Raw genomic sequence first — 25,340 nt, forward strand, 5'->3', positions numbered from 1 at the left:
AAAGTAGGACATGTCATCTTAAACAAAGACAGTGGTACAGGTCTGTAACGTGTCTGACAAATTACTGTCAGGTTGGCAGAATGTATCAAATTACCCTCTCTTGACACCCAGCCTCAAAAGGGAGCTCTAGCTAAGCAGTCCCTCTCTTTGTTCATTCCCAGCAGCTGTATTTGGTTGCACAACGGCTAATTAGAACAAAGATTTTGCTTTTTTTCCTTGTTTATGCCTTTGTCATTCTAGCTAGATTCAGCCGTTATATTTACCTGCAGAGATGATTAAAGACAATGGCAAGCAATTATTCAGTTGGTGATATCCTATTCTTATTTAATTGTATCAACACTGATATGTTTAGGTGCTGGGGTAGGCAGTAGCTGAACGCACCCAAAGCAGCGCAAAGCAAAGCAGCACATCAGTTCATCGTTCCTGGAGAAAATGTTTGTTGAGTGCCACAGTGCCACAATCTGGGTCTAGAAAATCAGTCTTAACTGTGATTGAACAACGTTACTACAAGCCATTGCTTCTTCACCAGACGCTTAGCTCAGTCTGACGTCAGCACTGCCCCAGGAGCAATGGGCCAGGGATCAGAGATGGTTCAAACCCTTAGATTCTCACTTAGGAGAGAAATTCCCATCCACTGACTTTCAGCGTGAGGTTGGCTCTGACCCCTATTACTGCCTCAAGCAGGCTCCAGGGCAGTGTGAACATTATCTCCTCACGCCTGGATGCTGCTCCTTCTCTCTTGCAGATTACTGCTCCATAGCACAACAGATCCCCAGTGCCCCAGTCACTCCGGCTCTGCTGGTTTCAGCAAATTCACCAAAAAAGTTCAGGTAGCCCAGACAGGCATGCACATCTGCAGACTTGGCCCCAAAGGCACCGACTTGCGGCAGAGGACCTGGGCAGACCAGGTTCTCATCTATCTGAGACCTAGCTCCTGAGTGTCATTTGTATCTTTGAAAATCTTTCTTAAGTCACTTTTGTTAATGAGTTTAGCTCTCTGCTTTGCTTTGGCATGACTGAAAACTTGACTCAAGATCATATATTGACAAATTACTCTTTCAGCACAAATAAGATATGTTTTTATGTCAACACACTGAAAAGGAAAACCAGTTTTTAATAAAGTAACCTCAGTCCCAAACCAGAGATGGCATTCTGCTTTCCAACTAAGTGTACCTAATCTGATTTGACTGAAGATTTATTTATTCCATACCACTATTCTCATTCTTTGTGCATATGGAAGAGCTCTCAAAGAAAACAGAGCCTTCTTTTTTGCAGGAACAGAGTGGTTTTTAGAGGTCACCTATGGAAGGCAAAACTGTTTTTTATTTTCATTGCGTTGTTAACGTGTCCCTAGCCACAAGTTTCAACCAACGCTTTCACGGAGAATTAAACTCTGCTAGAAACTAGTAACTGACTATTCTGTCGTACACGTGCAGAATACAGGAAAATACTTGCAAGCTGAGGAAATGTGAGAACTTTAGAATAGGGATGTCTTCTCAGCTGTGAAAATAGTGTTATTAACAAGCACTATAACATGAAAAAGCATCAAATGCGGCTATCATTTCTCCTGAGGTTTAGTGCATGCCCTTCTACCCTCTTAATGCTTTCCAAATATTACAACTTTTGGTATCAGAACTTGAAAATTCTAAGTTCCCAGTAGAAATAAGTTTAAACTAGGTCTTTGACTAAGAATTTCTGTTCCCAAAACTCAGCATGGACCAAGGTGGCTGCACATTGCACAGGCAACAGAGAGCTATTTCTTACATGCTTTCCTGGGGTGGTTTAAGAATAATAACATAGCATTTCATCTGAATTAACAACTAAGAAAAATTTTCCTGACAGGCCCAAGCAGGTCCCAGAAGTAACCACAAGGGAAATAACTTTTCCCATCTTTCTCTCTCCAGGCACCAGAGCATCTGTAGATCTACTCTTCCATGAAGTCTTGTTCAGCTCCAGAGCCACTTCAGAAATAACTAATATTAAAGCTCCTGTTTTCTTGGTTAGACAGGAGTAATGTCAGGAAAAAAAAAACCAACAACAAAAAACAAATGAACCCTGAGGAAAATAAACAAAAAGATCAAGAACTAATCAAAGAACCTTGTTTCAAATATTCACGGACTGTTTATGCCAGCAATTGCATACATGGCCTACAGGAATTAAAAGTCCTAAGAACTGTAAATTCCTTTAAGGAAGGGAATAAGTCTTTTTATTATAGTTATGTGCCTATATGCAAATATATATGCATATATATATTAATTTAGTATGCCAGCTATTAAGATTTATTTGAAAGTCTAGCTTTGTTTGATGTTCCTAAAATCCCTTGAGTCAATGGATTATGGAAGAATCCAAACTTTTGAAGTTCTTCCTAACTTAAAACACAATTCCAGCTTTTATGATTTCAATGCAGATTCATGCAGATGAACCTAAGGACTTTGAGATCCAGAAGACATACAAAAATCTAAGTCAGTCATTTTGTTTTAAAATATGAATTTAAGCCAATTTGAACATTTTCATGGCACTGGGAAATAATTCTACAGATATTGGTATTGGCAAGTTTGTGTCATGTCTCATGCTCTGATCCACAGCCTTCAGCAACTACCATATTTAATGGTACCAAAATTTCTGTTTCTTTAATTCAATTTAATAACAGGACTTGGGAAGGGAGGCACATGGTTGACACGCTGTTCTCCATCTCTCCAATACTGAATGCCCAAAAGAAAGAATTTGAGGTTCAGTCACCTGAAACATATAGTCAGCCCAGAGTAGATGACTTCTGTATCCTCTCTGAGTGAAAAGCTAGTGACAAGCTACATATTTTCATTCCATGTTGATGTTTATTTAACTACGTTACCTGTACAAACTTGTATAAATGACAGAGGTGTCCTGCAGTGACATGGGCACCTGGAGGTGCAGTTCTCAGTGGCATAGGATGACGAAATCTGGGCTGTTCAGTCTCTCCCAACCCTCCACCCTTCTCTTGTGCTAGCATTCACGTCGGTTTAACCACACGGTGAGCCACTTCAGACAGCTGCTCTGGCTGAAAACTGATATTTCTTTTTTTTTGCCATATTAACTTCAGCATTAGCATTCAGCTCAGTGACCTTCCTGAACTGGCTCACCAGCGGCTATGCAAGAGCTTTTGATGGCACCTTACCACGTGACTGATTTGTCTGTGTTATCACAATACACCTCGAGCGTGTTATTTTCTTTTGTTGGTCTTTATAAATACTTGCAACTGTTGCCTACTGTATGTCATAAATCAATGCATTTGTTTGCACTCCCCCTACCCTACTCGAGTTGCCATTCTTTTAAGGCAACTGGGTAAAAACCAAATGTTTTTCATCCCAGGAAACAAGGCAAAAGGGCACTTTATGAATTTCTATAGCTTCCCGTCATACACTCCGGAGCATCCAAAGCATAGCAGCTGCAGGGGCCAAATGGCAAGCTGATATCACAGGGGCCAGGAAAATCAGAATCATCTTTCAATAGCCAGTGGTAACTGCCTGGCATGCAACACAGACATAAGGTGCATGCTTAATTGCTGGGGCTCCAGAGACTGTGTGACATTAAACAGGTATTTTAGGATTCCCAATCTCTCAGAAACCAAGAGTTCTCTCAGGGAGTGTAGGGGGACACACCATGTCTGATCGCAGAAAAACAAAATTTGAGGAAGGGCTAACAGGCAGAGATATTCTGGAGGGGAAATCAGATGGTGAGAGGGAAAAAAGGGGGAAGATAGCTAGGGAAAATGTCAACAGCAAGACTCCAGAAGTCAAAGTGTACAGAATACCACAGGTTTTCTGAATCTTTAGATGAGAGCCATCTGGCACAAGGCATGTACTATCTAGAGCTATGTAGTGTAGAGCCATAGGGCATCAACTTTGCTCTAAAAATTCCTTCATCATAGTAGCATGCACTCCTACTACTAAGGTTAATCAATACTTGTTTCAGTGGGTCTGCCTTGGGTCATGACATGCACCAGTAGTCACAGCTCTCAAATTAGAGAATATGAGTAACAGGACCTGCTGAGCGCCAGCCTTGTTGGCAGACCAGATACTACAACATAGTCTCCTATTCCATGCGTGAATTGTGAATTGTGGTCAATTTTATTTCTCCCAGCAGTGCTGCTTCTTCAACATGCAGGGACAGAGAAGACTCAGAGAAATAGTTAACCCTCAACCATTCAGCAAGGTTTCTAGTACAGGCAGAGCAAAATACTTGTTAAAGATTAGAAAAATTTATTTTGAGGAACTAGCCTAAAGGGAAAGGGTGCCCTGCACATATGTCTTTGTGCAATTGACAAAACAGACAGAAGTGTATTTAATCATACAGAAGTACTCAGAAAAATCATTTATTAATCCATGACTGAAATCTGTGCCTCCACTTGACAGTGTTTGTAATAATTGCAGTATTTATGTTATCCTACCCTTATCCTATCCTACCCTATGTTATCCTAATCGCCTTCCAAGCTAAGTGAGGAAGACTGGACAAAGATGGATATGTATGTGGCCTAGATTAAACTTACTAAATTCCAACTTTCCTAGTGGGCCAAATTCTTCTATCTTGGGAACATCCTAAAGACATGAGTATGAGTTTGTCTGGATTTTAAAAGATGGGGAAATGTTTTTGAGAACTACTTTACACGCAAAAGGATCTATCCTTTGAATTTCCTGGAATGCAAGTAGTTTAGGTTACCTAAATGGGCATGTGTCAAATTTAGGTTAAAAAATGTGTCTTTTCCAATTATAACCGCGTTTGCTGATTTTGTCTTTACAGAAAATTCTCTCAGTCTTTTTTCCACCCCCCCCCCACTTCCTGCGCTCCACCAGACAGGTGACAACAGAAAACTAGCAAGGTGTCTCACTGACAGCCTCCCTAATGGCCACTGTTGGCGTGAGTCCCCTTTCAGCCCCTGCTCTCGCTCTTGGCCTTTTGCTGAGCTAAAGCAGAGGTGTGCCATATGCAGACTTGTACCAATTTAACGTTGTTGCTAGCAGGCCAGTGTTTCCATGTGTGTTCCCAGTTCATAACTGGAGGAGGTGGTACCAGTGCGAACCATGCTCCTTTGGTGGGGGATTTACAGGGTTATAGAAATCTTACCAGAGAAGAGACCTCACAAAGTGTATTCAGGTAGAAACCTGACTTCCCATTGCATCATGTGCTGGTAGAGAAGACAGTGTGCTACAGCCACACACATTTTTGGATGCCCACGCAGCAGAATCAAATACATCCTTTCAGAAATCATAAAGCTTTCCAGGAAATAGACTTCCAGGCTAAGCATTGCTGTTTGTTTGAATTTTCAGCTTTTTTCTTTTATAATAAGCCTGAAAGTTTCCATTATATTGAGAGCACTCAAAGGAAAGGACTTCTTTTTATTGATAAAGTATCCTTTCACAGCACATGAAAATGTCCCCTCCAAAAGCCAAATGTTTGGCTGGCACGTGCTCAACTCCACTAACTTCCATAAAGCTACATTGACTTACATTCCTGGTAACAACAGACACCTTCTAGGTGCCCAGTGTGGGTGGAACCTGTGTTTTTCTGCTTCAGTCTGTGGATCGTACACCTACAGCCAGCAATTTAGGGCACAAGGTAATGGGGGGGGGGGGGGGGGGGGTGTGAGATACCCACAACACATACAGCTGCACATGTAAAGCCAACTTCTGTACATAATATAATCAAGGCAGGTGACTGTCTTTTTAGATCATCCTGACTACACACTACACACCTTGCTCTTTTTTGACAGAGGTCAGGATTTAACTCCCTAATTTCATTCTTTTCTAACACATTTATGCCTGCTTCTGCTGATAACTCTCCAAAGCCACTGGCAAAGAACTCGGCTGTCCAGTACTAATCTTTCCTGCTGTAATGAAATCTGATTTTTACTTTGGCATTCTCTAGTGAAATATAAGCAAAACTTACACTTTTGCAGCATAGAAAGGGAGCACTATTGTGAACTTATCATTAAAATGTTAAAAAGTTCTTCTGCTCCAAGAAAACCAAAACCTGTTAATTTACATATTAATAGACCTTTTATGCTCAGGAAGATAACAAATACAATCTTTGGGCAGATGCAGAGAATTAATTACAGCAAGAGAAAGGATCCTATGAAATATACAAAGCAAGCTCTGAATATTCTGAAAGAATATTATTGTCAGTCAAGTTTCAGTTTATAGTATAATACTACAGGAAGAGTGAATTGTTTTGTGTCTGTTGCAGGGCGCTAGTGAGACATTTAGTATGTGCTGTCCATTTGAGACACTGTACCAAAGCAGACATAGTAGACAAAATGGATACACAGAAGGCCATTAAACCTACAATGTGGCATTCTTTATCCATCTCAGAAGCTGAAAATCTGTGAAAGAGCTCAGTACAGGCAAATAAACAGCCCACTTTTAGGACAACCAAAGCTCTCAAATGGTAAATGACTTATTGAAGAACAAATAGGGGAGATACCTGCCTGAGAGCTACTGTTGGCCGGTGGTATGGATAAAGCACTGTCAGAAACAGAGAGCTCTTGGAAAAAACATGAAGCAGAAGTGATCCTTTACACTGCAACAAGTCACCAGGACCAAAGATTTCATCTAAGTGCTCTGCAGAAAATTAAGAATGAAGGAGCAGGAATACTAACAGAAATACCTAATCTGTTACCAAAAAGAGCTACTAGTCCTGAAGGCTGTCACTCTTCCTTTATCCAGAATATTGCAAGCCAGGTGGCATTTCTGCATGATCAGTTATACTTGATGAATAGGTAATTAAGTGAGAGTCATGAAACATCTATTTATCTCTCCATCTATATTCTTAAACTATTGCTTCATCGCTGCATTATTTAACAAGAATGTCCTCTGCCAGAGACAAACCTGTGTGACTGTGAACGTACGCCCACCCTTCCTGGTTTATTGGAATTCTTTGAGGTAATACAGGTGTAAGAGAAGGGCAGTCATTTATGATTTATTTGTGCCTTTTAAAAGCATTTGATAAAATCACCAACGGGAAGCTACCGGTGTAGGTAGTTATGCCGTTCCCTCACATGTACTCACAAGTAGTTCATTGGGAATTGGCAGCTGGTCAAGATGTAGAGTACAAAATGTTGATGAAAACTTTTCGGTGCTGACAGAGCCCATACAGTCCCATGAGAAATACAAAGGCTCTGTGCAGCACCCACAGATATTATTGGATTGTATTGGCTTCATTGAGTTTAGAATGAGGCCCTACAGCCAGCACTGACCTGTGTATGTGTTTAAATCCCAGCTATACACATGCATATTTTAAATATTAACTTCTTATGTGAGCCACTTTGCTGCTGCACAATTTCCTCTGGCTCATCAACTTCCCAGTCACCAACAAAATCTTTGCTAGATCCTACTATCTTATCTCCTTGCTGGAAATAGTTTGTCTCTTCTCATACCTTTGTTTTTTATACTGTTCATTCTTCCTAGTTACCCACTGTGAGCATAGCTGAGCGACCTGATCTCATAGCTGAGAACTAGGTATTTCTTAGCCTCATCCTTTGCGTGATATGTAACGTTCAGGCTTCGCTGGGCTGATGGAGCTGACAGGGTACATGTGAGGAATCTGGCCCTGGAAGTGCTCATGTTGTTATGCTTCCAGCTGCTGAAACATCATCGGAGCATCAGTTCAGTCAGGCACGCAAGGAGTTAGCAAAGGCAAGCATGTGCTTGTGTGCATTGTGTAACCACGGCCTTAACATTTCCTCCATCTACAAAACCGGAATCACACATCTTCCTGGTCTCACAGAAAACGCAGAAATTACTTTACATAATACACGGAGAGTGATTTAAAGACACCAAGCGATGACTAAGCACTAATTTCTAGTAGTCTCACCCTCTACTTCTGGTGTGGTGTGGATGGTCATGTTTCCCAGCACAAGCTCTTCTCATTTAGGTGCTTGCAGCGTTGCTGAAGTCTGGCTGCTGTTTGCTAGAAAAAAGTATGTATGTGTTGACATTTCAACTGCAAGTACTGTAATTCTTATTACAGTGTTCTAAATGCCACCAGCTTTGTTTTTCTGCACTCCCCAAACCTTCCAGCTTCCCTGCTCAGTCATTATCCTTTTGAAATAGGTTTTTGCCTTTCTCTGTCCTTACCCACTCAGAATTATTGCTTCTATCCATATCACGTATCGTATATTCAAACTTTTATTTTTATGTGTGGATTTCAGTAAAGTCTAAGGCATCCTCCAATACTTCTGTTAGAAGATGCTTTGCAGAAATAAATTGTTCTGTGCAAATAATCTGATCACTTGGTCTGTCACAAAATAAAAGTGCAGAGTAATCTAAGAATACTTGGTTTTCCTGGCTAAATAGTTGCACTGGGAATTTGGTGCGCCTAAGATTTATGATTTGACAACAGAGAGACAAGATTTATTAAACCTTAATGCTAATAGCAAATATAAAAATAAATATTCAAATGTATAAATAAAACATGGGTGTGGGTTTTTAGCCAGAAAACGGGCAGGAAATTAATCTTTTTAAAAAGAACTCCAGTATACTAAAAGTTGAATTTTGTTTTCAGCCATTATTAAGATTGATTGATTGATTTAGACCTCAGTACACTTCCTGTGGCTTGCAATTGTATTCTTGTTACTGCTAAACATGCTTCTGAAAAAATAAATAGCAATTTGAATTCATTCATCTACACACACGGTCCCTGTTCTTGTAATTATCTTGAAAAATAAAACAACTATGTCCTAGTAAAATTGAATAGTTATCTGTTATAAAGGGTAAGAGCTTTTCATAGTTTGACTATTATGTAGAATTTCATGAATATTTAAAAGAGATTGGCTTTTCTGCCCTTCCCCCAGGTCATCTTACCTTTTCCCTTAATTAAAGATCAATTAATCATTTTGTACAGAATTGGGGAAAAAGAGTAAATATTCTAGAGCAGTATAAATCCAGTATTTCAGCTGTCCTAAAGTCACATTATTAAACAGTTTTTAGCTCAACTGAAGTTTTAGCTATTAATCTAGCTAATAATTTATCTTTTCATTTTCTTTTTCTTTGATGGTACTGTTAGGTCATCAGGTCTTACATAAATCATTGGCTTTATTGCTTTCATCAAGGCTTGTTTTTTTCTTCATCTGAAGAAATCATGCCAAATAAAGCAAAAAACCTGGCCGTTTCTATCCCTGTATTTCCTTCTCTTAATATAGAATATTAGTAATAATTTTTAAAGTGTTGTTGCATTGATTTCCTGGAGCAGCAATGCTCTGCCAGTAAAGCAAGCTGCATAGTCAGAAACATGGCATTTTTCCAACATGTAGATACTACTGTTTTATTCTGCTGATGCCAACTGATAACATTTTATGCAACCAACTGCATACACTCACAAGCATACAATGTAAAATGAAAGTTCCATAATAAATACACTGACATGTTATTTAAAATGTCATGGGAAGATAAAAAAGCCCAGATGTGAGAGTTTTACATCATGTCACTGGAAAGATTTCTACAATACTCTGGCATTAAAAAAGAATCTATACTTGTTAAATCATTTCGAGAAGGAAAACATCACATCAATAATCATTTCTAATCTAGATACTGTGCAAAAGATTGTTTTTTTGTTGTCTGCTGGTTTGCAGGTTGAAGTTAACTAATTAAGGCAATTCTCAAAGAAGTGTTAGGAACCACATGTTCTAATACATAAATAAGGTAGGAAAAGATGGCAGTGTAAGCCTCATTAAAAACAAATTTTCAACTCTCCTCCTCATTAAAATTAGTCTCCTGCAGTTATTCTGTCTGTCTGTCCATCTCCCCAAGTACCTGTCTGCCAGTTTCAGTCCTTTTTGACACAGGGGTCAAAGCCTCAAGGATAAATTAGTTACTACAAATTTCAGGGGAAATCTTTAAAGAGAGTAAAAAAAAATAAGAAAGCTGCAATGGAAGAAGAGGCAAGTGGCCTGAGCAGCAGAACTGTGAAGGAGGGTGGCTGTGCCAGCCCCACATTCATGTCTCCTACCCACTGGAGAAGATATCTGGCAGCTTACACTGCCTGTGCCCAGCTGCTCCATAGGGGAAGCTGCCATAAGGGGAATAATAAGCCAACCTGGATGAAACCTGGATTCATTACTACACCTGCTGACAGGACAACATAATTTTAAAAATTCACAAAATGTATTTAAAAGGGAGTGGTGGATTTTCCACTGCTAATTAGGGAAGCAAATACACAGTGAGTAAACTGTACTTGATTATGTCCTTCTAATCTTTGGGAAATCTCCATGTTTAACAACATTTAGTCTACCAATGATATAACAGATTGTGCAATCTGGAAACACTTTTTAAATTATGGAAAATAATTTCAGGATACATGGCCATCACGTCTCTACCACTGTCTGTGTGTACGCGCATGTGCATACATGAGGAGTTGGGAGTGTTGTTCCAGAAATGCCAAAGGAGAAAAAACACCCAGCACCAAGTTTCAGCAGGCAGTTGCAAGGTGTTGTCCATCCCTACATGAAACTCTGAGCAACTGAACAAGCATCTCCAGGACCACTGACAGCTGACCCTGAATAACTGTACCTGATGATGACGTGCCTGATGCTTAAAAGATCTATCGGCCATAACAAGAACCTTTCCACTGCCTTCAATAAACTTTGAACTTTACTTCACTCCTAAACTCATGATTGCACTAAAACAACATGAACATTTATCTCCAAAGTCTCAGATCCCTACACCTTTGTTTCACTCTGAAACGTTTTAAGGGTGTTTTGGCTCTCTGCGTGAAATGGTATAGCTCTGAAATGATGTGCTGGTACCATAAGACCAGCTGCACCATGGGTTTACAAACAGTACATTACACAGGAATGCTCAGTCTCTCTTGAAAGCTAATTTGTCATGGGCACCATTCAAAGAAATATTAACATGTAATTAGCCTTTGGCAGTGGAGTGTTTCCAAACTCTGGGGTGTCAAGCAACTTTTTGGGTGGCACACAAACCAGGTAATGGGTGCGGTGAGCCTAGGGAGAGGAAGTCACTGCTGCTCTGCTCAGAGACAGGTCCGAGCTTTTTGTTCCCTGTGTTAACTAACACTTCATCATCTTGTACACATCCCTTGGCAAGTCAAATCTCTTACTCCCCAAACTCCATTCCTTGATAATTACTTTGATGATCACTGCGTTTTCCTGCTTGAGGAGACATGCCCAAAAGTAGACTCGGGAAGCAGGGGCAGACATTGGTAGAGGGAAGACACATCCCGGTGCAGCAGAACGAACATCTGGAAACCCATGCAGGCCCTCTGCCAGGGAGATCCTCTCGAGTGCACCCACTGCTCCCATCCCAGCCAGATGTGGCTGAGGCAAGGGGCAAGAGGACTCTGGGAGACCTTCACAGGGCACTGAGTTGGAACATTATGGAGAGGAAACATGAGGATAGTGCACCGAGAGGCTCCACACAGGGTAACAAGAGCAGCTCCCCTCAGGGTCCAGCTGCCATTTCCCAAGGCCGGCTCTGACATGGTGCTGCCACACAACGCGGCTGCAGCTTTGTCCCCCTCCAGTGCTGCCCTTGCACTGGGGGCTGCAGGCCTGGGGCCCACAGTGTCGCCTGGTGATCCTGGGCTGTGGCCAGCCCCTGTGACCATCATCAGCCCAGACTGGCTCACCTCGCTGAGGGTTGCGGGATGGGTTCTGGTAGGGAGGGAAGGCACCTCACTGCCCTGGCGGCACCGTGGCCACCCCTCACCGCTGCACCCCAGGAGGAAATTTCCAGTGGGGCAGTACGGGGTGGGGTGCCCAGGCCGGGCTGTCAGGGCGGGCGGAATGGCTGGGGCTGCCCCGAGCCGGACACAGCCAGTTCCAGCCGGCTCCAACCAACCCACCGCAGGGCATGGCTGAGCCCCGCAGCCACGATGGCGCCGCCTTGGGGAAAGCCCGTGTCAGAAAGGGTAAACCACTGCCCAGCAGCCAGGGCTGAGGGGAAAAGAGTGAGAAACAACCCTGCGAGCCCCAAGGGGAGAGGGAGAAGAGGGAAGGAGGTGCTCCAGAACCCCGAGCAGGGGTCCGCTTCAGCCCCTGGAGAGACCATGGTGGAGTAGGGGAAGAGTGTGAGGAGGAGGAGGAGTAAGAGAGAGTCTGGGTGGGCATCCGGCAGCCAGCCGGGGTCAACCCACCAGAAGGGCACTGCAGGCACCTTCAGAAGAGGAAAGGAGAGTGCTCTTCCTTTAGAGCCCTGCAAAGAGAGTCAGCCACCCTGTGAGTCCTGTGTCCTGGAGCTGCAGGCAGGAGCTCTAGCACCAGTGTCCACCTTCCCAGCATCTCCCCTTGTGTGTCTGTAGCAGCTACCAGGTTGGTGTAAGAAGAGCTGGCGGATGACATTTTGATTGTGCCAATGAGAGACCAGGATTCAGACTAACCTGCGAAACTTGTCCTTGCAAAAAGTACTTAGTTAACAACATACTTTTCTTCAACACGTGGAATTGATGTTGCCAATTTTTGCTAAATTCAGAATGAATGTGACAGTATGCGAGGCAATGTTTGTTGGGGTCTAGAGATTATTTTCTATCTCCCAGCACCATCTGGCATTACAGTGGAAACTCCAAATGAATAAACATTGCTTATCATTCTGTCAGTCACTCATCCATCTGACAGAAGCTGAAACGCTAATGTGCTCATCATCTTTGTCATTTGGCAATCAGGGACTGCTTCAAGGTAACTGAGACAAAGACCACAGATTAAGGTCCATAGCTGAAGTGGGCAACAGAGATTTAGCAAGCTTAATGTATCATTCAGTTTGACTGATGCAGGGAACAGAACTTGATGGGTTTGTTGTTTCTATTTTTGAAGGGTCTTTTTTGCACAAAGGTGTTGGATTTGTCAGTTAAATTGTTGCGAGCTCTTTTTTTGTTGTTGTTTAGACAATGAGAGATGTTTAAATAAAAAAAGGAATGTTGAAGGAAACCACATGATAAATTCATCTCTAGTGATTGACACCCAGGTAGCATTTGCTTGGAAACCATTGGGGCAAGGGACGTGTACATGCCTTAGGATGAACAATAACTAGTTCAAACATCTTGGGGCAATTCTGTCAGTTCCCTCCTCAGAACAGAATGCTGCATCCAGATGCCCAAGCTTTGCTTCCCTTGTCACCACAGCAATCATTACAGCTCAAGCGGTGAGCACTCCTGACTAACAGACAGATCCAGAATCCTTGATTAAAATGACAGTCCTTCTTAAAACTCATTTTATCAGCAAGATTTGTCCTGGTTTGCAGGGCCCACATAAAGGAGGTGCTTTGAAGAGCAGTGTCACTTTGACACAGTCTCTGTGTCAGCACATGCACGCCAATGGGCTCTCTACTTGAACTGGCTGGTAACAGTAAAAGCACAGTAAAGTTTACTTTTCCACAGTGCCTCGAAATTTCACACTGTTTGGGTGATGACACATTTTACTGGGAAGCCTTTTAGAAGGGACAGGCAAATGACTAGATAAAAGAATAAAAAGCCTAATGGTAAAATTAGCTCACTCTTTCATTTTTAAAGGGCTGGACGTGTAGAGATAAGAATCTCAGGTAACCTTTTTTGTTCTGCTTTTCTTCTGGTACAAACAGATGAGTTCAATATAATATTCTCTCTTTTTCCTTTAATTGTTTTAAAATAGATGCAATTGGTTATATTGTCACTGAGAACACACCAGCTTCAATCCATTCTGATCCCCGGAACCGAACAGACTCTCTGATGATGGCTCTGCAGGTCTACATGACTTGCTAATGCTGCTCTCACAACCCTTTCCCCTAGTTCTGTTCCTTGATGTTGCTAACAATGAAATCTTTGTGCTTTTGAATATTTTTTGTTTGTCCTCATTGACAGCTGGAATATTTTCTGTGAGTTGCAACTGAAAGCAAGAAGCAGTTACAGACCTTTTCAGATGAAAATGTCCTACCCTTATCAGGGTATTTCTTGTTTTCTGTTGCTCTTTGCTTCTTAAAGTAGTCATAAAATGTCAAATTAGTCTTATTCAGACAAATCAGGAAAGCAAAGTGTGTAAGTCAGACAGCATTTCTGTACCAGATACAAAGGAAAGTAATTGTTTATTTTGTGGGCCATCTCTGTCCCAGTTTTCAAAGATGACGTAGGACTCTCCTGAAAAGATCTCTTGTGCCTTTTTCAAAAGAATGGTTTTAGTCAATCAGAAGGACACAATCAAGCTCCCATTTCTCACTTTGTGAGCCCTCACACTGATTTTTAGGAGAGTTGTAACATTTTTTAACACAAACTTGTTTAGTCTTAATGTCCCTCACACAGAGCTTTGTCTCTGCATATCAGGACTGATGAATGCTTGCATTTTTTTGTCTCAAAACCTGTCTTGATTCGTCTTTCTTTTATAATGAAATGTTTTGCTAAGCCGTCATTTTTGCCATAAATATATTCCCTTGACTGCATCTTAGTGGTGGATTATTTGCTCCAGAATCTTTTCTTTTCATCTCAGAGAAGAATATACATTTTGGGACCAGCTTTTGAAATATCGATTTGCTTCAGGAAACTTCTTATAAGCAAGTCTTGGAAGTCAACACTAAATCAGTTTTGTGTATTTTATTTCCCAAGGAATCAGACCCACTTTGTTTATTATCTAGCAAAACCCAAAGCATAATGTAAAAACCAAGACTGAAACAGAAAAGGACATTATAAAAATACTGAAGCTGTCTTTCCCTGGCAATGGGGAAATACATTCATTCCCTTTAATATAAAAAAGAAACAATGATACAATGGTTAAAAAAAACCCAAAACCTGAAGGGCTCAAACATCTATTTCAAACACATCACAAAATTTCAGCTATTTACATGTATTTTCAAAGTCATTTTGTCCTGCAATCACAAAATATTAAAGTATATGATAGCATCAGGATATTTAAACACAATATTTAATCAGCTGTTATTAACAAATACAGCAGGCCTGAAATGTAGGAGAGTTGTGCCTAGAGGAATGCGAACATAGCACCACTAAAACAAGTTTACTGCCTCCACTCCTCAAAGAAAGCAGAGCTCCAGCACACAGAAACCTGACACAATGTTTTAGTAATCCCAGGCCCATCCACATCAAATAACATCCATCCGTCAGGCGTTTTCTTCTGAGAGAAAAGTTGAGTCAATAGCAGTTATTCACACCCTGCTTCCTCTTTGTCCTTCATCACATAGTGTGTAACCAATGCTCTGCTTCCACAGTCCTCCTGCATCCTGGAGTAAAGAGGTGGCCCTTTCCCTAAACGTCTTCGCTGCATTACACATGTTCCTGAGCATCCCCTCCTCACCTATCTCACGCTGGAAGGATGTGTTCAGCCATCTAAATAAGCTCCAAGGCCCTTAGACACTGTCAGTTACCTGAGACCAGGTCTGGCTGGATATAAGCCAGAAGGGGACGGAGCTCTCCTGGAGCAGCAGATGGAGGGTAGAAGGTGCAGCCTTGGGCACTAGAGACCTGTGCAAGCTCCTCCACTCCCTCTAACCAAGCTTTTACTGTTACCCCCAGAAAACTCATGAACAGTAGCAGTTTATTTTAAAAGATCAACTACAGTTTTTCATTGAAGCCCTTAAAACTTCCCTTTCTTACTCATACCTCCAAACTGCAGCTTCCAACTAGCCAGCTCTGAGCATCACAGGTTTTTTAATAGGGGAAAGAGAAGAAGAAAAAACTGTCTCCCTTAGCAGACGCAAATGCACCCATACAGTTTACTCAGCCAAATGCATTCCTCTCATACAGCAGTAAAATATCTAGTAATCATATTCTGGGGGGGTTTCCCCACCAGAATCCACAATAAAGGAATTTCTGTTCTGTTCAAAGGGAGGAGGTTAACCTCCTGTGCTACATCTCTTGCAGATTATCTTCTCATGAGAAATTTGTTCATGCATCAAATTCAGAAATTTTAGTGTCACAGACTTTGAATCATATTTGGGTAAGTCTAAAGTGCTAAATCACATCACCAGAAATTGCCATTTGTGTCGATAAAAACCTAGACATTCAAAGAGTAGCCCAGCCTAGCTGTACACTTGGAATCAAGGTCAGATTCCAAACCCACACACAAGCACAAGGGTGTCTAAGCTTAGAGAGTTTGAGCTCATCTTTTGATCAGCTAGTACAAGAGAAAAATGGAGGAATATGAAGCCATCAGGTGTTAACGTTAGATGTAAAAGGCTTAGGTTTTCTTTGAAATTAACGTTAAATGCTCAAATAAAGCAGTTTTATCTTTCAGCTCTTTGAAAATAAAGTTACTACCATAAATGGCACACCCACTTCAAATTTGATTTCTAGATGAACCCACTGATAATGAAAGCATTCAGGATCCTTTAATTAACATTATAGAAAACTGCACTTAGTTACTTCCTAAGCACCTGTATCTGCATAAAGTTGCATTACATTTCATATGTCATAATTTACTTACCTACATATCCATTACTTACATATAAATATGTATTAAATTTGCATTGCATATGCCTTTGTCCTCTGCTTTTTTAATCACAAATATCATAGCTAAATAAATACAAAAAGTGCAATTCTGGCTTACTCACCTAATAGTTACTTACTAAACAAAATATGTATTATAGAACATAAATACAATAAAATAATAGATAGAGGTCCACAGAGTAGTATAGATTACTACCAAAGTCAACAGAATGACTCCCCTGAAATGAGCTGTCTGACCCAATGACAGCTGCTGTAACAGGCATCAGTGGATATAAGACAACATAAAAAAATATGCATTCTACCACTAGAAAACCTACTTACAAATGTTCTCTTAAAAGCTCATCTAGAATTAATAAGTGCTGATTTGACTGCTGAAGTGATGAGCAGGATACATTAAACCTGTTTTCTGGTGACTAGAAAATTCCCACTAAAAGATCTGAGCTGGTTTTCTAAAATGTAAATGCACATTAGCTAATATATGTAATGAATATCCATGTTCAGCGGCACTGTTTCATCTAGGTACATCTGAAGTCAAGTTAATAAAAGGCTTGTTTAATTAAATGCAGTTTTCCATGTACTGCTCCAAATTGAACAGTCAAATTAATATAGAGAGGCATTGCTCTGCTCAACTCAAAAAGTCATTACACACTTTTTTGAGATACCAGTCACAGACACAGAAAAGGATCAAACAGAGTATCCGCGTCATAAAATTATCAATAAAATACTACTATCCATTACTTCCGTGTAAAGAACTAGAAAAACTGTTCTGAACTGGACCTTTTTTGGTCACTTATCAACATTGTGACATGCACTCTGCCAAAAGCAGGTTCCAAGTTTTCAGGTGTGGGGAAAAAAAAATGCACAACTGCAAATACTGTTTGATACTGCACCATGGACAGATAAGCATCAGGCTACTCACTCTACATTTTAAAACAAGTCATGTGAACGCAAAGCAGTCAGAACATTATGACCTGGCTTTTGTGGGGGTGAGGGAAGGTGTAGGCAGGAACTCGATCCTTCAACAGGCAAGTAGGGATTACACGTTTACATTGTCTGGCTTTTTAAATTATACTTTACATTAGCACGATGCTTTCAAATGCATAAAGACAGATGGTCTGTCCTCAATTTTACAGAAGAGGAGGCACTACCTATAGAACAGGGGAAGTCATAAAATACAAGAGGTAGCAAGCAACAGAAAGCTAGTACATTCATGGCAGTCTGGTGAAGTGATTAAAATTTTTATTATTCCATGAGCTGGATTCTGTGCCCTTCAGAAGAGATAAGAAGGATACATAAACTCCACAAGTATCAGTGAAATCCATAGTCAATCACAGAGGCCTCTGATGGGACAGCATGAACATTTGCATGCCAATATTGGAAGTTAGATAGCTGCTGGCTTCTCCATTCTTTCAGTAGCTGCTTCAGCCATGCTGCCAACTCCATGCTTCTCTCAACTGTCCTGGAGCAGTCCTTATGAAGACTTTACCTTAGAGTAAAATGCACTGCTCCCTTTGCACATCATGGGTTTAGGGGAGGACAATGATGCTATTGCACCGCAGCTGCCTTCCTTCCAGCCCAACCATACGCTGTTTGTCTTCTCTGAGAAACTCCTGCTGCTGCTCCCATGCTGTTCTTCATTCCCATAAAATGGTGAGATTTTTCTTCTGACTGTGCTCTAACATAATGCCCATGTAATAACATTTCCTGTAAGCATGTTAGAGAGCAGATATATATATATGTCAATAGTAAACAGCAAATGAATAAAATTGTTCCTCCATTACAGACTGAGAGTTTAATTAGACACTGAAGTCAATCAGTACATATCAACATGCTAAGCAGAAAGCTCACATGTAGCAACTACACATAAGCATGCACGCTTGGGGACGGCCCTCCTGCTGAGTCAGGTTTGTGCAATCTGTGACAGGAAAGCGATGGATACCTGGATTTTGAGGATGCACCAGCCCAGCACCAGAAGCCACAGTACATTGCTCCTGCAGCGATGAGAAGTGCAGCGCTCACCCAGCCCACATAGAGAGCAGCTCCTAGTTCTCGTTTCAGCGGTGTGGGGACTTTCAGATCATAGAAGTCGTGAATGATGTTACCTGCAGTCCAGGACACAGGGATTAGAACAAGGATGCCGGTCAGAAGAAAGGCAACTCCAGCTGCCAGTATGAAGACACTGATGCCCTGCGGATCCTCCTTGGTCCTGTGAGTGTACTTCACACCAACAATGGCCAATAAAAAGGAAATGATTGACAAGATCACTGCAATGCACATGAGTGCTCTGAATGCCTCCAAGGCCTGTGGGAGAGCCAGGACAGAGTCGTAGAATTTGCACTGCAGCCTGATGCCCAGCTGACTGATGCAGTCCATCCACAGTCCTTCCCAGGTACTCTCAAACACCACGATGTTGCTATCAATGTGGGCAGAAACTCTCCACTGCGGCATAACTGTGGCTGCCAAAGTCCCGACCATGCCGACACCTCCAAATATTAGACCAGTGATTTGTAATACACAGCAAGCCATGCTTCTTCTGAAAAAGACACCTCAAGCAAGGTGGCCTAGAAAGTCTTCCAAAATCACTTTTTCATAGAAGAAATATAAGGTACGAGAAGGAATATTTTCTCCAGTAGTTTCCTCATACAGCGAGTTGTTGGGGTTTTTTAAAAGCAGCTTGCTTTTAAAAGCAGCAGCTTGTCTGAGGTTCAGACAGGTGGAAATCCATTTCTGACTGGCTAGAAGGACCTGCTATTTATTTGCTTTGAAATCCCCTCTGACTACAGCGCCTACCCATCAAGCCTAACAAGTTTCCAGCCAATGGGAAACTAGGAGGGGTGTGTCATAGTTGATCTTACTGCTTCTCATAGTCTGTCTGTAGTGATGCTATAATTAAGTAAGTGTCAGGGATTCAATTAAAGGTACCTAATTGCAGGGCTAATAATTTCTTAACTGCAAGATTACAGCTATGTTGAAATCTCGTACAGAAAGTCTGAACTTCCATTTGTTAAAATATTATGTAAAATAGGTCATTACAGTTGTGCTTATGACAAAAACTAAACTCGGACTTGGAGTAGGACTTACTTTGTAAGTGCTACAGCCCTGGGAAAACATCTGATTTTTTTTTTTAAATCAAGCTAGGAGGTACTTTGTGTAGCTCTTTAATGTAGATTCCTTGTTTTGATCAAATACAAAAGTATAATCATGATATTAGACAGGTACAGGAAAGTCAAGTATTCCAATCAACATCAAAGCTTTACCAGCTGCATAATTCACAAGGACGACAAAGAAAATAGCTGGCAGAGTTTCACACTTTCTGCTTTTGAATCCACGAGTAAGGTCGCTGTTAGGAAATAATCCTTTATGAGACTCTCTCCCCATTAGAAGGATAATATTGTCATTATGTTCCATACTAATATCTTCTCCAGGTAACATTAGGAGGGGTTAGGGGAAATTGTCTAATATGAAAAGGATGAGCTTTTCTTTCAGTGTACAATGCACCTTGAAAGAAGTCAAGAGATTCCTCCCACAAGCAGGTATCTCAGCGTGCGCACATAGCTACAAGCCTGGACAAAAACGCACACCAACGACTGATTTGCCTTGGGCAAGTGAGGAATAACTGCTGCATTATGGGTTTTTTACTTTCTTCTCCCTGCTTTGAGATAATAGTATATGATGACAACTCATGGGTGTTGTTGAAATTGTTGTGTTCTATTTACTTCAGCTCTTTGAACCAATGGGGCTAGTAAAAAAAAAAAACAAAAAGTATTGGCCCACTAAAGACTATGAAGGCCCCTAGAAGTGCTGTCGAAGAAAGGCATATTCTTTGATTGCTTGTGGATTGTAGTGTTGTGGGCTCTCTGTGTTTGGAAATATTAGACGTTGCCTTTGATGGTATTAATTTAATTACAGCCTTAGGTGCCTACACAACATATTCAAAGCAAAAGCTAAAACCCATGAAAAAGTGAATTGCCCATCTAAACCACTCACAGCCCACAAAATCCCCTTCCTCTTACAGTTACTAACTGTAAGGAAGGAGTGCCAGATAATGCAAGTTATATAGTATAACGTTATAGGTCCACATGGGAAATACTCCCAAGGGATCTGGGCAATTAATTTTTGCCTTCAAGTCTGCCAGCAGGAATCTGGAGAGGAAAAATGTCTTCAGCTAAGATGTGAAATGTAACCTTTAGAAACTAAATACATTATCAGATTTGTTCTTATAGAGAGATGAATATTGCATCGCTCTTCTGCAGACATAAAAAAAAAGAATCCCGTGATGCAGAAAAGTTACTGCACTTTGCTCAATGCCAGAAGAAGGTGGTAGAGATGAGATCAGAAGTCACAGATGATTATCTGCCTAAAAGAAACTCCTTTCTCTGGCAGGAGACTGCTCCCTTAAAAGAACACTGCACACAGGACCTGTGTTATTTAAGTGGACTATAGTCTCCATTCATCTTGTAGGACCTTTTTACCTCTGAATTCTCAAAACTGTTTTTGATTTGTGATTTTAACTTCGAAAAGTAAATCAACTTATTATGGAAAAACCCTCTCAAAATTAGCATTTAAATGTAATTTTTTTCAACAGAAAAACTCTTTTTGCAACATTTTCAGCCAGCCAGCTCTTGAAGGTTTATGTAGCTGGAGAACAGACAGTGCCTAATGCCCTGAATCTGTTTATCTGACTGCCTTATCTAGCAGGATTGCTCTGAAATCATTTTTCCCTACATGACTCTGGGAGGGTCAGCCATTGAGGTCATGCATAAAATTACACTCTGTGACAGTCAGGGCATGATTTGTATAGAAGATAAACTGCTCCCAGAAATACTATTAAAATGCATCATATGCTGATTGTGTAGCAATACATTCAGAGAGTGCTAAATGGTTGAGTGGTTTTTCGATCTTTCATCAGAAGTTGTACCTATGGTGAGTGACATCCAGTGTAGATGTAGAAGTAAGAGAGGAACACCCAGGCTACACTAATGCATGTACCAGGATGGCTCTTGTTACTGAAACCTGAGGGGAAGGAAACAGGAAAGGAACACCAATAAATAGCAGTTTTGAAACTTGAAGATAAATTTCAGAAATGAAAATAAACTACAGGAGACAGGTTGGAAAAAAAAATAATCAAGAAACAGTAACAATATCTTGGAAACTCATGAGGACTGAAAAATCTCATCAACCTGTTAAATGCCAATGAGTCCCTGACTTTGCTAATTGCTGGAAGAATTATCTTTTGCAGAAAAATCCTGTGTTTGAATCAGCCTGGAGGGAGCTCTTACACCCTTGTATACCGTAAAGAATAGTATGTCAGTTTAAAGGCTCACCTCACCCCTCAGAAAGAAACGCTTAGTTGACTTGAGTTATTTCAAAATCACTCTAAACAGCAGACAGCTCTTAAAGTAGAAATTAAATACATGCTTATGTGATGAGCACAGCAGATACAATGGTTGTAGTATCGGGTGAGAAGAAATAAAATTAAAAAAACACATTTACACCTGACTGGACTTTAGAAGTCTCCTCATTCTATGTATCATCCATCTGTTATGCTATTTGGATGCCTACCTACCTCAAGATGAGAATACCAGTTCTTATGCAAACATATCCACCCCAAAATTTGCCTTCAAAGAGGAAAACAGTCAACTGAGGAAGCACGTAGCCTTTACATCTAATCTTTCCCTGGATCTCTATTCACATTTACATTTTCTCTTCCCTTCAAATCAAGATGTTCATTTGAATCTTTTTCCCAGAGCAATATCCCTGTTCCCTCCCTAGCTTTTAAAATGCTGATGCCCATTGAAAAAGAAGTAGTAGACCACATGATTAGCAGAACCTGTCAATGATCCCCAGTGCTTAATTAATTATAGGCATCAATAATGTAAATACTTAATTGCCTTCCAGAAAGCAGGTTTCATTCCTCTCTGTATATCTTCTATGTACATTGAATTTTAGAGTCCTTATACATACACATGTACCTATATACAGACAAATAGACTTTAATCTCTTGTATTAATGTACAACTATAATGTACATAGTTCATTAAGAGCTCTCATCAAGAATAGATAGGTTGGATATGCTACAGGCTAATGAGCTCAATTTAAGGTTTGGTAACATTTTTGGAACAGGCAAATATGCAGATTTATCAAAAGAACACTTTAGATTAGTGATTACTAAGAGTTACAGTTAAGTCTCTTAACCTCCCAGAGGCTGCAGTTATCCAGTAAGGCTGCAAAGCTGCCTAACCACCTGCAGAGTCTGGCACTGGGGAGTCCAGCAGGCTGTGGCTCAGCAGTCACTCTGCATCCTGTCCCCTTGGGCAGAGGTGCTGGGTGAAGCCACACAGACCTAGATCTGCTAAAATCTGATTTAAGCATACAACAAATAGCATTAGGATTGTCTGCAGATCATTTGTTTTAGAAACACATGTGAATGGCATCGGTTCCTTCCCGCTTGTGGCTTCCACTAGTCCATTCACTACATGCTGGGTTAACCGCTTTGTTTTCAGCTATTTACAAGGACTGGTCAATGAAATCATAGCGGTGTTAATGGTTCCATTACTTTCTATGTTTGTTATATTGATTGACTACTGTATTTTGAGCCTACTGGTGAGGCAAAAGACTACTTTGATTCTGTTTTAATTCAGGAGAAAATGGACTGAAGCCAACAGAGGGCTTTTTCTTTGTGCTAACTTTAATATTGCTGCCTGCACATATGTTGAAAGATGAAGGCACATCTCCTTCCCCCTCTCGTCAAGTGTGGCACACTTTGGAGTGAGACAAACATCTGCTCAGTGTAGTTTAGAGAGGAATTTCCCCCAGACACATAACAGGCACTGTACTTGGGTGCTGACCTCTAACTCTAGCTTTGAGGCAATCTGTGACTGACAGTTGAGTTGAAAAGAACTAATATGTATTTTCCATCATCTTCCTCACCATGCCTGAAATTCACAGGCTGACAAAACTGTCAAACTTTTAATGATATTCCATGTCTGAGGAAGCCTGTCTTCTGGACACTGTGAATGAACTTGAGTTCAGTGTAATAAAACCCCACAGTAATAAAATATTAAATACTCCTTTGAGTATTTAATCCATCTAAACTGCTTAAGGCTTTTACAAGGTATTTGTCACCTCAATACTAGCCTACAGGGAGCAGTCATCCTGATAGAAATAGAAGCTGTCAGAAAATATGCTATCTTACTTTGCTGTTTAATGACAGGACCTCAAAGCATATTTGGGGGGCATTTGATTGTGCAGTTCACATTAAGCTGTTGGAAATATAACAGTGGCAAATTCCCAAGGCGGTATTGATTGTTTTCATAAGGGTTATCAGCAGGGTATACAGTTAGGCTATTACTGCACGAATCACAGGGGAACTCCTTTATTTACATGATTTACTGTGATGGAATAAAAGGGGAGAAGGTATACTGTGGCAGTGATGGCTTAAAGAGAGAAGAGAGGCAAGGCTTGTAGAAAGAGGTAATAGCTTTTATTAGACTACCTGATACTGTTAGAAACAAGCTTTTAGGCTCAGAATCCCAAGAAAGATTGCTTTTGGAGCACAGCATAATAATACACCCTTGAAGTAGCTTTCCAGTAACCAAGCAGTGAGGGTAACCAAACAAGTAAATCTCAAACTTTGAAGAACAGGGTTTTTTCCCATCTTTCTCACTAGCAATTTGGGCTTCTCCCTCGCCAGTCCTGTCTCCCTCACTTCCTTTCCTCTCCCAAACCCCACCTCCTGAATGTAAATACACTGTTAATTTCCACCTCCAAAGTAAACTCTAGCAGCATGAGATCCACCACCACTAGCTTAAACTTTGTGCACCCAATGACACCCCCAAACCTGTCATCTCAGCACACAGGAGGGTCACCCTCTACCCCCACGCTCTTCTCTTTCTCTCTCTACCCAAATCCAGAGTGCTTTATCAAACCTCTGTGCTTCTGACCAGGATGTTCCAGTACTCCTCTCTCCTTAGGTCTGGGATTCACCTCTTTCCTGGGACACACTAGCTGACTTTCCCTGTCTGGCAAGCTGGGCATCCTCTAGGAAGGAGCAGCATAGCCCCTGCCTGTTGCGTGGCTGGCAGACTTCATCTCCTGATTTACCTCAGTTCCCCTTCAAAGAGAGGGAGAGGAGAGAAGGTAGAGAAGAAGGGAAGCCCTGCCCAGCCAACCAGCTGTTCCTGCACTCACACAAAAGAACCTCTTCCTGGATGTCATAAATCACTTTGGATTTGTGCTGGCACAGAGACCAAAGCAGAAGTATTTCGCAGGAAACGATTAATTGTTGTCACTTGCTTTCAGAACGTCCTCTCCAGCATCGTGAATCGTAGCAGCTCCAAGGATGCACCACTGTCACTGTAATTTTGCACACTAATGCATCGTCCCAGGGCTGATGTGTCTCTGCACAGTGACAGCCCACAGCCTGCAAGGGCACAAATGATTCACCAGTGTGGGCACACTGCTTCCCCACAGGGACAATCCAGCGCTGTTCCTAATTGCAGCATACTATGTAGCCAGTCAAAATATGAACTGCTTTGTCCATGATCGAGCAGTAGTCGTTTTCGTTCCAGGCCTGAAATGAGCAGTTTAGCACAGAGTGCAGTACTTTAGAAGAAGGAGGAATCTCTTAACAACCATTTCTACCAACCCTGTGGTGGGAGTTTCACTGAATTTCACTGAATTTTTAGAGTTGGAAGGGACCATAGAGATCATCCAGTCCAACTCCCCTGCCGAAGCAGGATTGCCCAGAGCATGTCAGAGCATGTTACTCAGGACTGCATCCAGGCAGGTCTTGAAAATCTCCAGAGAAGGGGACTCCACAACCTCCGTGGGCAGCCTGTTCCAGGGCTCTGTCACTCTCACCGTGAAGAAGTTTCTTCTCATATTTGAGTGGAACCTCCTATGTTCCAGCTTGTGCCCGTTGCCCCTCGT

At 41.2% G+C, this 25,340-nt stretch overlaps 1 protein-coding gene across 1 annotated transcript; it reads right to left on the minus strand.

Moving 5' to 3' along the window:
- Positions 1–18,267: 18,267 nt before the first annotated feature.
- Positions 18,268–18,948, minus strand: LOC141467717 (claudin-8-like). The gene has a single exon (XM_074152371.1). It carries the CDS (start codon positions 18,934–18,936, stop codon positions 18,268–18,270), a length of 669 nt encoding a protein of 222 aa, XP_074008472.1. The 5' UTR covers positions 18,937–18,948.
- Between the last annotated feature and the right edge of the window lie 6,392 nt (positions 18,949–25,340).

Source organism: Numenius arquata, chromosome 1, assembly GCF_964106895.1.
Source record: "Numenius arquata chromosome 1, bNumArq3.hap1.1, whole genome shotgun sequence".
Taxonomy (NCBI): domain Eukaryota; kingdom Metazoa; phylum Chordata; class Aves; order Charadriiformes; family Scolopacidae; genus Numenius; species Numenius arquata.